General features: G+C 57.2%; 1 protein-coding gene across 1 annotated transcript in view; it reads left to right on the forward strand.

The window, feature by feature from the left end:
• Window positions 1–12,312, forward strand: part of CORO7 (coronin 7) — a 56,824-nt gene extending 44,512 nt beyond the window's left edge. Inside the window, exons 10-28 of the mRNA XM_058711512.1 lie at window positions 4,198–4,252; window positions 4,630–4,687; window positions 4,806–4,951; window positions 5,034–5,126; window positions 5,283–5,414; window positions 5,872–5,998; window positions 6,215–6,390; window positions 6,904–7,012; window positions 7,121–7,207; window positions 7,288–7,430; window positions 7,508–7,612; window positions 7,692–7,777; window positions 8,517–8,658; window positions 8,753–8,842; window positions 9,673–9,789; window positions 10,302–10,437; window positions 10,878–10,969; window positions 11,496–11,582; window positions 11,695–12,312. Coding sequence (XP_058567495.1) covers window positions 4,198–4,252; window positions 4,630–4,687; window positions 4,806–4,951; window positions 5,034–5,126; window positions 5,283–5,414; window positions 5,872–5,998; window positions 6,215–6,390; window positions 6,904–7,012; window positions 7,121–7,207; window positions 7,288–7,430; window positions 7,508–7,612; window positions 7,692–7,777; window positions 8,517–8,658; window positions 8,753–8,842; window positions 9,673–9,789; window positions 10,302–10,437; window positions 10,878–10,969; window positions 11,496–11,582; window positions 11,695–11,700 — 1,987 coding nt within the window. The 3' untranslated portion in view covers window positions 11,701–12,312. The remainder of the gene's footprint in view (window positions 1–4,197; window positions 4,253–4,629; window positions 4,688–4,805; window positions 4,952–5,033; window positions 5,127–5,282; window positions 5,415–5,871; window positions 5,999–6,214; window positions 6,391–6,903; window positions 7,013–7,120; window positions 7,208–7,287; window positions 7,431–7,507; window positions 7,613–7,691; window positions 7,778–8,516; window positions 8,659–8,752; window positions 8,843–9,672; window positions 9,790–10,301; window positions 10,438–10,877; window positions 10,970–11,495; window positions 11,583–11,694) is intronic.
• Window positions 12,313–14,156: the final 1,844 nt, after the last annotated feature.

The following is a 14,156-nucleotide window of genomic DNA, read 5'->3' on the forward strand; positions in this document are numbered from 1 at the left end:
GTGAGGGTTGGTGTAAGGGCTCAACCCCTATGACCTGCTCCAGTCTGTGAGAGTTGCAGGTTTTTCAACAGAAACTGCGAATCTGTTTTTTGGTTTTTTTCTTGTTTTTTGTTTGGTGTTTTGTTTTTTTTGTTTGGTTTGGGTTTTTTTTTTTTTTTTTTTTTTTTTGAGGTGAAATCTGTCAATGTGTTATTGTTGGTAGCTAATCCCAATTTCAAAAACTTTTGCGCAGGCCACAGAGAGCCCTCTGAGAGCCTCTTAAGTACAATCTCTAATGCCAAATCTGAGTTCGGGGGTGCTTTTAGCCATGAGGGCTTTCAGGGAGGTGAGCATCCCTGGACCACATTCTCCACATTTTAGATGAAGGGACTGAGACACAGGAAGGGAAGTGACTGTCTGCCCAAGGCCCCACTTTTACCATTGTGCTGGACGGGGTGGGATGAACTGGGAGGTTGGGCCTCACGCTCAGTGAGTGGGGCCTGGGTGCAGCTGATGGTGGCCCTTGACAGGCAGGAGGGGTGGGTGCCAGGGACTGGACTAGTCCAGAAAAACTCCTTGCCTTGGAGTATTCCAGGAAAATGCTCTGCCCTCTTGCTCCATGTTTGTGGTCAGAATCATGCCTCAGAGCCTTTGGGGACCAGCTCAGCTGCCAGCTTCCAGAAGGCTTTGGGGTACCCGCCATCCCCTCCAGCCTGGCCTGTATTGCATGCTTGTCTTGGTATGGACATGTGGGGCATGACTTGTGAACCTCTGCTCCTGGGCCGGTGCTGGATCTCTGGTGTGTTTCATTTGGCTCGTTTGGGACTTTTTAAAACTTTGAAGCCATTGCCAACATTGAAAAATCCGGTGGTTTCACATCAAAACGGGACTTCCCAGCTTGCCCTTCAGTAGGAACTCTGGGCCAGGGCCGAGGAGTAGCTGCCCCCTCTGATGGAAACCGAGGCTCACTGGCCACCCCTGTCCCCACAACTCCCAGGTGTCTTCCACCAGGAGCACTCCACCCGCTCACATTCCTGAAGCATTTGAGTTTGCAGTGGGTACTGTGTGGCTTCGGTGAGATGGCCCTGTGTTCCCTAGAGCCCTCAGGAGGGTCCACAGATGCCCCTGGAGGGTGGTGCTGCAACCTAACCCTCCCTAAGGAACAGGACTTTGTGACAGGCCCCCAAGCTTCTCACCTCCCTGTCCAGTTGCTGATGGAGAGAGCCCACACACCTGCCTAAAGGGTGCATCCCTTACCCCAGTGCTGGGCCTGGGCTTACACATGCCATGCTACTACTCACGCAGAGGTTCACAGGCAGCTTCCAGGGGACCCCTTCCCCAGTTTTTCCATTCTCCCCTCATATGGCATCAAGGTACCCCTCCCCTTGCCCCGCTTAGAACCTGGTTCTAATGGAGTGTGGGGCTAGGCTTGGTCCAAGGGGGTCTCGGCTGCCCAGCCTGGGTGACACGGGCAGATCCAGGAGATCTGGACTACTTTGGACCAGTGGTGATGCCAGGATTTCTAGGTTGGTGGGTCTGAAGGGGAGAGATGCGCTGCCAGGGAGAGCCGGAGAACTCTTAAAGCAGCTTTTCCTGGCAGGCAGTACTTCCTGTGCTAATTGCAGGAATATTAGGAAAGCTGATGAGATTATCAGGCACCAACCTCTCCCTCATGTGACCTGGTATCTGGATCTTCTGGGACTTGGGCCTGGAAGTAGGGGCCCACTCTAGGCTGTAGACCTTCTATGACTTTGGGTCTGGGGCAGACCCCTGGACCTGGGCCAGAGCCCTTTCCAGTGGCCAGCCCAGATGCCAGCCCTGCCCCATACCGTGACAGCGGGAGAGGTGCCAACTCTTACCACCTTTGGTGGCCCTCTGCCAGGCCGGAACTATGTTCTGCATTCCAGACCCAGACCTGGCTTGGATCTCTTCACAAGGCCAGGGGTCAGGCCCGTGCCAGCTGTTGGCCAACCCTTGGGGCTGGGTGCCATGACCCCATTTCCTGCCCTGTGCCCGTGGACGGCTCTGCCTGAGGCAAGGAAGACTGGCCTGACCTGTTGGGGGAGCCAGCCCTGCCCTCCTTGACTTCCTGCCCCCGCGCCCCCCCCAGCACCTGAGTCAGTGGGCTGGCCCGTTGGGGCTGACGGGGTGAGGGTGCAGGGAGGCCAGGTGGAGCATCTCGAGGAGGTCGGTGTGGAGCACGGATGAGCCGTCTGTGCCACTCACAGGCCCGTTCCCCAGTTCCTGCTAAGGTGACAGGGGCGGGGTGCCTCAGGAGTCCCTCCGTCCCAATTGCTCTCTGACGGTGCGTGGAGCCCATCATTCTCATTTCTGCCCTCTCCTGTCCATCTCCACATGGTGGTCTCTGTCCTGTCCCCCTTCGCTTGAGACATGCCATCAGCTTCTTGTTGCTTGTCCATTGGAGGGAGGCAAGATTCCCCTCCTCAGGTACCAGGCCGCGTTCTGTCTGGCCCCAACCCACCCCATCCTGAGGCTCAGCCCCTCACCATCACTGCTCAAGCCATCAGCCACATCGTCCTTTGCCCTGTTGCTTACGCCGTGAAGACCGTGCATCTGCCTACCACACCTGCAGGGCCTTTGCACATGCTGCTCTTTCTACTTGGAACCCTCCCCGCTTGGTTGATTCCTCCTTACCCTTTGGGGCATATGGAACACCCCCCTCCCCTGTGGCCAGGGTCTGGTATCCCGGCTCCCTGCTGGCTGTCCTCAGGGAACTTTGCCTTCACGTGTTTTGTGTGTTGGGGGGAGAGGGAGCTGCATCTGCCTCTCAGACCAAGCTGTGAGCAACTTGAGGACAGAGGTGGGGTCTTTTGCACTCACTTCTGGTCACACCTGCAGGCTGAGCCAAGGGCTGGGCATGGATAATTTGACAAGGGAATGAATGGGAATGGATGAGTGAGTGAATGAATGAAAGTCTTGTTGGGGCTGCTGAAGGGACTTGCTTCCATCCCCACTGGAGCCAGCATCAGCATGGAGGGCCATCCTAGGTCACACACCCACCTTGTCCCCCTGCCCACCTGCTTCCCCACAGAGAAGGCAATAGACCAGGTCAAGAAAGACAGTTCTGAGCCCGGCTCACCCTACCGGCTCAAGGTAATTAGAGCCCTTGTTACTCACAGGTGACCAGCCCAGAGCACTCCAGGAAGCCTTGGAGACACCCACGGCCCCACCCAGTTTCCCAGCCCACTCTGTGGCTCCCAGCAGGGTGGGGAGGGGGGGTGGGCAGCTGGCCAGAAGGGGACAGACGGGTGGGGTGGGGGAGCTTTGTTGCCTGGGTGAGGGTTGGATGCAGCTGCCACAGCTGGTGACCTCTGACCACTGGAACCATGATGAGGAAGGGGCTCTGTCTGAGGGTGAGTGGCAGCATTGGAGTGAGAGTCCAGGACTTCGGGTCCAGGGACATGAAACTAAAACCAAGAGAAGAAACAAATGGATGAAGGCACCTGTCAGAGTTGTCTTGGACAGTGACAGCCCATTGGCCACAAAGTGGCAGGGACGCTGGAGTGTATATTCCCAGCCACTGCCCCCTCCACGCAGAGCCCCACCTCAGGAACAGAGTGGGGACAGCAGGGATGCACTGTGGTGAAGGAGGCCCTGCTCCCAGCCCCTGGCTTAGGCTTGGGCACAGGGGCTCGAAGTCATGCCAAGGGAGGTTCTGAGTCTCTAAGATGTCATCAGGAGCCTGGGATAACTGAGGAGGTGGCCCCCAAACCTTTGTGCAGGCCTGGTGCACCCAGGCCAACTGCACTGGGAAGGGTGTAGGTAGTCCCCGGTTCTAGCACGCCTACTCCTCTTCCCTGGGAACTCTGGCCTGATGCCCAGGTTGGCCAAGGTGGGACCAGAGACAGAACGTATGTGGTGAGCCAGGGGTAGAGCTTGGGACTGAGGTGTGGAAAGAGGGGCCTGCTCCCTTATGCCCAGGGTCCATACAAGTCCTGGGATGAAGAGGGTGGGCAGATGGAGGGTGGGCAGGGCAGGAAGGTCTCGGACATGGGGATGTGCTTGGTCTGTAGTCAGCACAAGGAGAGAAGAGTAGCCGGGACAGGCTAGATGCAGCTAGAGGGGCCGTCTCAATCCTAGCCAGTGTGGTGTGTGGCCTGAGCCCCTGTCTGGGGTCACGAGGCCCGCCCCTCCCCCCCCAGCCACCCCTCAGGCACAGTGGCTGGCCGCATCCTGCCTACCAGCCCTCTCTCTTAGGTCTCTGATGCCTCTCCTGGACCCAGACACCGGTCTCCTGGTCCTGGCAGGAAAGGTAAGTGAGAAGCTGGAGTGCCCACCCACATCAGCCCCCCAGGGCGGCCAGGCCAGGCCCCAACCTTCGACCTAGCTGGCCTGCTGGGAGATAGCAGGATGCCCTCCACCTCTGCCAGGCTAAGTGGCCTTCAGGTTGGCGTGACCGTAATTCCCAACAATGTCAGCTTTGTGGACAAGACCAACAATCAGGCAGTGTTAGCTCACAGCGGGCGCTCTGTAAGCCCCGAAGCCGCCCTGTTCTTACTCCGTGTGCAGTGAAGTCTACCGAGGAACTCAGCCCAGAGTGCAGGGGTGGGAGCCGGTATCTGATCTGGAGCACATGCCAGGCCACCAGGGCGCAGGTGGCGAGTGGCACTCAATCTGGGCTCCTTTCAGGGTGATAGTCAGTTGTATTGCTACGAGGTGACCCCGCAGCAGCCAGCGCTGAGCCCAGGTAAGCCCTGTTCCCTCCTCCCCGTCCCCCTGCCTTCCCTCCCCCACCTCCCTGACTCTCTTCCCATGCTCCCCACCCCCGCATCTCCCCACCTGTCTTCCCATGCTGTTCCCCACAGTGACGCAGTGCCTCCTTGAGAGTGTGCTGAGGGGCGCGGCTCTTGTGCCCCGGCGGGCACTGGCTGTCATGGGCTGTGAGGTGCTCCGTGTCCTGCAGCTGAGCGACACGGCCATCGTGCCTGTCAGCTACCACGTGCCTCGCAAGGTGAGGGGGACCTGGGTGAGGGCCTGGAAAGGTCTAGGGGGCCTAGACCTGACTGGCCACGTACGTCCCCATCTGCCAATAGGCTGTGGAGTTCCATGAGGACCTGTTCCCGGACACCGCAGGCTGCATCCCTGCCTCCGACCCCCATGCCTGGTGGGTGGGGAGCAACCAGCAGGTAGGGGCCCTCACCCTTGCCCCCCAGCTTGGCTGGCCACTCCCAGCCTTCACCTGCCCCACACACGACCCCACAGTCCAGCTGTATGAACTCAGCTGCCCTGTGTCTCCCTCCTTGTCCCTATCCCCTGCCTGGGACACCACGTTCTTCCCTCAGGTGCAGAAGGTTAGCCTCCACCCAGCTCGGCGGCCCCACCTCAGCTTCACTTCCTGCCTGGTGCCCCCTGCGGAGCCCTCCCCGGACCAGGCCCAGCCTGCAGACACTCCTGCAGGTGATGCGGATCCCAGCGTGAGTGCCAGGGCGGTCTTCCTTTCCTCTCCATCCTGCCACCATCCTGGTGCCTAAGTCAAAGCTGCCAAGTGTGTTCGCCTGCCTGAGGGTCTCTGAGCCTTTTGTAGTCATCATCAAGCATAACAGAGACAGAAACATGTGAAGCACAAACAAAGAACTTCATGCTGTTCTCCAAATTGAGCAAACACTTAAAAAGCCAGACTTTCACAGAAAAATCTAGGTTTCTGGTTTCTCTTGAAGTACTGGCAGATGTTAACCATACGGGGCCTGCCTGTTCTCCTACCAAGCCAGGAGTTGGCAGCTGCCACCCACTGTCCCCACCGTCTGAAGTTTAGCTTGCCCTGCATGTCCCATAGCCTGGGAGGTGGGGCCCAGAGTGATGACCCCAGTGCCCCTTTCTCTCTGGCCAAGAAACTGGGGGCCTGCTGGCTGACCCAGGGTGTTTCTCCCCCAGGAGGGCTTCTCTTCCCCTCTCAGCTCGCTGACCTCCCCCTCCACACCCTCCAGCCTGGGGCCCTCGCTCTCTAGCACCAGTGGTATCGGCACCAGCCCCAGCCAGAGATCCCTACAGAGCCTGCTGGGTAAGTGCATCAGGGCAGGAGCTAACCCAGTCTACATCTGCTCCCCTCCTGGTGGGGTCACCTGTCCTTGTGGGATGGAGTAAGTCTGCAGTAAGAGGGCAGCCTGGATGTTCTCTGGAGGCCTGGGCACAGGTCGTGCACCATCCTGCTATGATGTGAACAGGCAGGCTGGTGGGCAGGGCATTCTCATGTGGCTCCGTCCCTGCCGCCTGCCAGGCCCCAGTTCCAAGTTCCGCCATGCTCAGGGCACCGTCCTGCACCGAGACAGCCACATCACCAACCTCAAGGGGCTCAACCTCACCACGCCTGGCGAGAGCGATGGATTCTGTGCCAACCGGCTTCGTGTGGCTGTGCCCTTGCTCAGCAGTGGCGGGCAGGTGGCTGTGCTCGAGGTGAGAGACCCCACTCACATGGTGCCCTCCCAGGGCCCGGCAGGAAGTTAAGGGCATTGGGTACCCACACCAGCTCACACTCTCTGAGCACAAACTATGTGCCAGGCACCTGCCAGCATCCCCTTTGATCCTCCCAGCTGTCCTGCGGGGATACCACTCTTATCCCCATTTTACAGATGGATGAAAGCAGTGAGGCACAGAGAGGCTTAGTGACCTGTCAGGTCACACAGCTGTGTAAGTGGTGGAGCTGGGATTCGAACCCAGGCTGCCTGAGCCCCAAGCCTGAGCTCTTTCCACCACTCCACGCTGTCCCCCTCGCTTTCTGGGACGTCACAGTTGGCACTTGGGGCTCAGAGCACAAGGCGGCTGAGGCAGAGAGCTTGGGCCACCCGGCAGTGGGGCATCAGCTGCAGAAGGTGGGGGGCCCAGGCGTGCTGCTTGCCCTGCAGACCCTGGGGACCGAGCTCTCCTGCCTGTTACTGATGGGCCTGCGGGTGGGGTTACCTCCCACAGCTGCGGAAGCCTGGCCGCCTGCCCGACACAGCACTGCCCACAATGCAGAATGGCGCAGCTGTGACTGATCTGGCCTGGGACCCCTTTGACCCCTACCGCCTCGCTGTGGGTAAGGAGGCTCGGCGCTAGGCTCAAGGGAGGGCCCAGGGGTGTGCATGAGGGTAGGGGGAGCCCAGAGGTCTTGGGCACAGCAGTGATGAGCCAGCACTCTCTTCAGGTGGGGAGGATGCCAGGATCCGACTGTGGCGGGTGCCCCCAGAGGGCCTGGAGGAGGTGCTCACGACACCTGAGGCCGTGCTCACAGGTCAGGTGGGCCAGGGTGGGGGCTGGGAGACAGGCAGTGGCTCCTGAGGAACTCAGCGTTACCCCCTGCCTCACCCCCAGGCCACACAGAGAAGATCTACTCTCTGCGCTTCCACCCGCTGGCAGCCGACGTGCTGGCCTCCTCTTCCTATGATCTGACCATTCGGATCTGGGACCTTAAGGCCAGAGCTGAGCGGCTGAGGCTGCAGGGCCATCGAGACCAGGTAGGACATCTGTGGGAGCAGGCGCCCAGCCACAGGCTGAGAGGCCGCCTCTCACATCCATCCACATCTGCCTCCAGATCTTCAGCCTGGCCTGGAGTCCCAACGGACAGTATCTGGCCACTGTCTGCAAGGATGGGCACCTGCGGGTCTATGAGCCCCGGGGTGGCCCTGAGCCCCTGCAGGTGAGCAAGAGGCAATGAGGGCAGCCTTCAGACCTGACTGAGGGTCCGCTGCTGGCCCTCATGTGCTGTATCCCAACAGGAAGGCCCAGGGCCTGAGGGGGCCCGTGGAGCCCGCGTCGTCTGGGTGTGTGATGGTCACTGTCTGCTGGTGTCCGGCTTTGACAGGTGAGGACTCAGGACTGCCATCCCCACACCCAGACTTAAGCAACTAATTGTGTCCTTTTTCCCCAGACACGCATACACATGTTAGGCATCAGAAGCTGTTCCTGCTACTCACTTATTGGGTGCATGGATGGATGGATGGGTTGGTGGGTAGGTTAGTGGATGGATGGGAGGGAGGGAGACCCAAAGGGATGAGAGCCATACCTACTGCCTGGAGCCCATGCCTGGCATGGACCGGGTGAAAAGCATGAAACAACCAAGCCTAGTGGAGAGGCCTGAGGGATGAGTATTTGGCACATTGGAGGAGGGATCAGGGAGGGCCTCCTAAGGTAGATGTCATCTGAACTGAGTCACAAAGGAGCTAGTAGCCAGAAATCCAGAGGAGAGGGCATTCAAGTGTGGGTGGAAAGGCTAGGAGGCTGACCAGCCTGGCTGGAGCAGAGAATGACGAGCAGAATATGGGGAGAGAAGTACAGACAGCAGGCCACAGTGGCCACGAGACCCATGCTGGTGGAGGATCGGAGAACAGCAGAGGGAGCATTAGTAGAGGATGAGGCCAGCAGGTTAGGCCACTGTTGCAGGAGACAGTAGTTCTGAGAACTGGATCAGGAAAGAGAAGGGACAGAGGCACTCCTCAGATGTCGAAGCCTGACAGGATCAGGGTCCTTGCTAGAGTCCTTTCCCTGACTCAGGTCCCTGCAGCTCTAAGGACCTGCTTCTGCTCCTGGGGTCTCCCTTGCAGCCGAAGTGAGCGCCAGCTACTCCTGTACCCCGCCAAGGCTGTGGCCGGTGGCCCTTTGGCAGTGCTGGGGCTGGATGTGGCTCCCTCAACCCTGCTTCCCAGCTATGACCCGGACACCAGCCTGGTGCTACTCACGGGCAAGGTGGGCTGGAGCGTGCAGGCGGGGGTGGTGGGCAGGTGAAAGGTGGGGAGAAAGGCAGCTTTAGCTGGCCACCTCACTCTTGCCACCCACACAGGGCGACACCCGTGTGTTCCTATACGAGCTGCTCCCAGAGGCTCCTTTCTTCCTGGAGTGCAATAGCTTCACGTCGCCTGACCCCCACAAGGTGAGCCTGTGCGCCCTCCCTGGTCCTCCTAGTGGGTGCGACACAGGGCTCCCCTGCCCTCTCCTGGCCAGATGGGGAAGTGCAGGGGCCTGTCGGGTCAGCAGGTCACTGGGCCAGGGTGTGCCCAGCAGCTGTCAGGAGCTGGTTGTTAAACTCCACCATTATTAGAAATTAAACTATAAAACCTTAAGTTATATGAACCTACAAGTAAATTACATTGAAAACCTAGGCAGTAAACATTCAATGTATCACTTCTTAATTATTTTCCCTGATTTTATGGTTTTTTTGTGCCGTCGAGGCTACTTACACCTGTGGGCTCTGCCAGTGGATAGACTAGATGCTGCTACCACACGTGTGTTCCCCATTCTGCATTCAGCAAGTCATGTTGGTGGTGAGAAATCACCGTGGTGGGTTTTTACAACATAGAAATAGGCTAGTCAGAGCTACAAAACGGCATTTTTCCTCCAGAGAGCTACATGTTAAAGATTTTTTTTAAATGTTTTTTTATTTATTTTGAAACAGAGAGAGAGTGTGTGCGTGTGTGTGTGAGTGGGAGGGGGCAGAGAGAATCCTAAGCAGGCTCCGCACTGTGTGCTCAGAGCCCGATGCCAGGGCTCGAACCAATGAACTGTGAGATTGTGACCTGAGCCGAGATCAAGAGTTGGAAGCTTACTGACTAAGCCCCCCAGGTGCCCCTCCAGAGAGCTAGTTGTTAAGCATCTGCTAGCACGCTCCCATTCAGGGATGGGCCTTGGTTCTGGTGGTCCTAAATAGGGGTGTTGGCAGTCTGTGGGGGTGCAGGTGTCCACTCCGATCCCCCTGCTCTCCAGGGTTTCGTCCTCTTGCCCAAGACAGAGTGTGACGTCCAGGAAGTAGAGTTTGCCCGATGCCTGCGGCTTCGCCAGACCTCCCTGGAGCCCGTTGCCTTCCGTCTACCCCGAGTCAGGGTGAGGTTGGGGGCCTGACACCCCAACACCTAGTCCTCTTTCCCAGTACCTGTAATTTTTCTTTTAATCTTTATATACATATATTTTTTTTTGGAGAGAGAGAGAGAGAGAATACGTGAGCAGGGGAGGGACAGAGAGAGAGTCACAGAATTCAAAGCAGGCTCCAGGCTCTAAGCTGTCAGCACAGAGTCCAACGCAGGGCTTGAACTCACGAACCGTGAGATCATGACCTTGAGCTGAAGTCGGACGCTTAACTGACTGAGCCACCCAGGCGCCTCCCCACCCCCACCAGTCCCCATAAAAGGGGCTCTGGGGCCCGACTGGCCCTGTCACCAAACTATCCCACTCACTGCTCTTTAAGGTGCCTGTTCCCTTATTCTGCTGAGATTCTGAAACTGGCAGAAACCCCAGAGTGGGCCCTGGATCTTACCTTACCCCCTTCCGAAGGGATGCTGATGCACCTTGGGCCTCTGGTAGGTGCCCCAGGGTAGCCCCTTTGTTCTTCCCTACAGAAAGAGTTCTTCCAGGATGATGTGTTCCCAGACACGGCCATGAGCTGGGAGCCCGTGCTCAGTGCGAAGGCCTGGCTGGGAGGTGCTAATGGGCAGCCCCGGCTGATCAGCCTACAGCCCCCGGGCATGACCCCAGGTAGGCTGAGGAGCTGGGGGGGTGGCATGTAGGAAGCAGGGAAGTGCGTGGTGGGGGGGGGAGGGCTGGAGAAGGGGTCGAAAGGTCAAGTCCAAGATTCCCTCCCCCCCCCCCCCCCCCCCCCCCCGCCATCTCCCTGGCACACAGAAACCTCTGATGTTTTGAAGGATGGGGTATTTGCATTTCCAGGCTCATACTCTGAGCCTTTTGAGGGCAGGGCCCAGGGTCTGTGTTTCCATCACAGTTCCCACCCCTGATGTGCACACATATGCTACATGGTGCCCACAGCAGCCTTGTGAGCAGAGGGTGGGGCAGCTGTTATTACCCTCTCTGGGGTCTCTGCCACAGGATTCCCTAGGGAATGGTACCAAAGAGTTGGGCAAGGAGTCCTCACCGAGGGGATTCTCTGATGTCTGATGCCTGTCCCTGCCCTACCCCAGTGAGCCAGGCACCCCGTGAAGCCCCTGCCCGTCGGGCCCCGTCCTCAGCACTGTACCTGGAAGAGAAGTCAGATGAGCAAAAGAAGGAAGAGGTAGGTAGGCATGGGAGGGGGTTGACCAGTATGGCGCACACAGAGTCCTGGCCGTACCTGATGACTGCCCTTCCGTTGTCTGTACGACCCAGGCTGGGACAGGAGCCAGGGTCACACACCTCTCTCGATTGGGCAGCTTACTGGGAGAGACCTTCCAGAGCCCTGAAGTGGACCCATGGGGCACGGGACTCAAGAATCCAGGGAAGGGCAGAAGGAGGCCCCCCTCTGGCCTGGCCCATCCCAAACAGAGCCAAGGGTTTGGGACCCAAGTGCATTTGGGGCCCTGGTGCACATCTGAGCATCTGAGGCAGTGTGCAGACTCCAGTGCTGCGTGGCACAGAGTCTGTCTCTGGCTCCCTAATATTGGTCGAAGTGTATTTTTTTGTGAAAACCATCCCTTTTGTCAGGGCTCTGATGAAAATGGCTCTTTCACACCCTTGACTGGGTTCAAACTGTGAAGGCCTGTGTTCCTGGGATTAGCGGTCCTATTCTATTCCCTTGCCACCTCTTCTGTCCACTCTTCTAGCTGCTCAGTGCCATGGTGGCAAAGCTGGGGAACCGCGAGGACCCGCTCCCTCAGGACTCTTTTGAAGGTGTGGATGAGGACGAGTGGGTGAGTAGATGAGAGGGCCCTGGCATCCCCTCCGTCCCTCCCTCACCCTGCAGCCTGCGACACCTCCCTTCTCAGACCTCTCAACTCCCTCCGACTTGGTTTATCTCCCCAGGACTAGACTGCCCACCAGCCACCTCTGGCCTCACCTGCTGCCACCACCTCCCAGAACCACCTGACGTGCCCGCTGCGCACCTCCTGTCTCCCTCTCAAACTGGAAGATGCCTTGTGGCCCTGGCACACCTCCTCCCCAAAGCCCTGACTTCTTTTGGGCCTTGGGCACTTCCAAGGCCTCTAGGTCCCGCTGCAACTCCCATGGATTGTCTGCACCTCTGCTTTCCCTGGGACTGGCTGCTTCTCCTCAGCTGCCTGCTAGCATGTGGAGCCAGGGGCACGGGAACGCGGTGGGCTGGGAGTGCTGAGGGGTTAGTAGACATCCCTGGGCTGGTCCCAGCCTGGGCTGGCTTTGCCCAGCACTTTCACTTAGCACGGGCCACATCCCATCTTGCCCGCTTCCAGGTAAGAGCTTTGGGGGCTGGCCCCCTGCCAGGCCGTTTGGCACAGCACCAGCCTCACGGGCCAGGGACCAGTTGCCCTCCTCCCCAGGTTTGAAACCAGGAGAAGGGGGACATCACGGAGCTGATGGCCCAGTTAAGGGCGGGGTGTGAGCCCCTCAGGGACTGGCCTGAATATACCTTGGATGTTTTCAGCAATTAAACTTTTCTGAGCTGGCCACCTCTTGTGCTGCTGTGGTCTCTTGCTGACTGCGAGAGTTCGGGGACAGGGGTATGGGTGAAGGCGGTTTGGCCCTGGGTTCCCCCTTGTTCCAGGCCTCACTTTGCTCCTCAGGCCTTTTCAGCTGCTATGACTTGGTTCATTCATCCAACACATAGATACCCAACAGTGGTCTGGATGGTAGATACGGTAAGGGACAGGAGAGACCAGGCCTCTCAAGGCACTTGTCATTGTCCTCCTGTGCAGGGGAGCCAGACTGTGTGCAAGTAAGCAAACTGTGAAGAGAGACATAAAGAAGACAAATTAGGGGCACCTGGCTGGTGTAGTTGGTAGAGTGTGCGACTCTTAACCTCGGGGTTGCGTGTTTGAGCCCCATGTTGCGCATAGAGATTACTTAACCACAAATATATACATAAGGAAGACAAATTATGTGAAACAGAGCAGCGGAGATACAGATGAAGCAGGGTGTTCAGTCTGAGAGGTGACCTTTATGCTGAGAGCTGAGACCTGAAGGTCAGTGAGCCACAGAGCCATGAGAATGTTTCAGACGAAAGTCAGGTGGCCACAGCACTGAGGGAAGAAAGAATTTGAAGAGTTGGAGGAAAGGAAAGGGCAGTGGTCCGGGACATAGCACAAGGCAGTCTGACTTTAACGTTCATTGAACAACCATGTGTTGGATACCTTCCATGTGCCAGCCACCCTTTCTGGGTGCTGAAGTTCAAGAGTGGGGAAAAGAGAAAAGTCCTGCCCACCAGGGATCCACATTCTAGCTGTGGGAACAAGTTATAAACAAGAAACATAAAGTACATGAATTATGCCTGGGTGGCTCAATCGGTTAACCGGCTGAGTTCAGCTCAGGTTGTGATCTCACAGTTGCTGAGTTCAAGCCTCAAGGCCAGCTCTGTGCTGCCAGCTCAGAGCCTGAAGCCTGCTTGGGATTCTGTGTCTCCCTCTCTGCCCCTCTCCCACTCCTGTTCTGTCTCTCTCTCTCTCTCAAAAATTTAAAAAAAAAAAAAAAATGTTTTTTCTAAAGATGATTAAGAACTTCCGGGAAAAAAAAATAGAGGGGACCAGGAATGGTAGTTTAAGTCAGACACAAAAAGCCACATATAGTTGGATTCTCTTTCCAGGAGATGTTCAGAACAGACAGATCCATAGGGACAGAACAAAGATTAGTGGTGGCCGGGCACAGGGGGATGGCGCAGGGGCATTGGTTGCTAATGCGCAGGGACTTTTTCTGAGGGGTTGATGAAAATGTTGTGGTGTCCTTGTGGTGATGGTTGCATAACTCTGTGACTATACTAAAAAGCACTGAATTGTGCACTTTAAAATGGTGAATTGGATGGTGTGTGGATTTTATTTCAATAAAGCTGTTACTATAAAACAATGCAGGACAAGGTTCAGCGTTGGTAGGGGATTGGGGTGGGCGTTGTTGAGAAGATGACACTTGAGCAAGAACTTGAAGGAGGGGGCAGTGAGAGGTCCTTCCCAGAGTAGAGGGACCCTAGCATGAAACTTATTTTGAAGTTTCCTGTTTTCTTACATATTTGTGAGACTTTGGCATCCTACTCCTTATGTTCGTGGGGTGTCGTATGTTTACTGCATATCTTTTAGTACCAAATATTTTGGCAAAATCAAGGGAAGAAATCGCTCCGCATTTGACAGATGTATTTATTCTGTGGCATCTGGCACAGCGGGTAAGGGCGAAGGGCCGGGGCGAAGGCCAGGGTGAGTCCTGGGACCGCCCATCGCCCGCCCATCGCCCGTCCCCGGTAGTCTTGCGAACCGGAGCCCGGGGCCGACTCCGCCTCTGGTTCCGCCTACGGATTACGTCAAGGCACA

Source organism: Neofelis nebulosa, chromosome 18 (genome assembly GCF_028018385.1).
Source record: "Neofelis nebulosa isolate mNeoNeb1 chromosome 18, mNeoNeb1.pri, whole genome shotgun sequence".
In the NCBI taxonomy this organism is placed as follows: domain Eukaryota; kingdom Metazoa; phylum Chordata; class Mammalia; order Carnivora; family Felidae; genus Neofelis; species Neofelis nebulosa.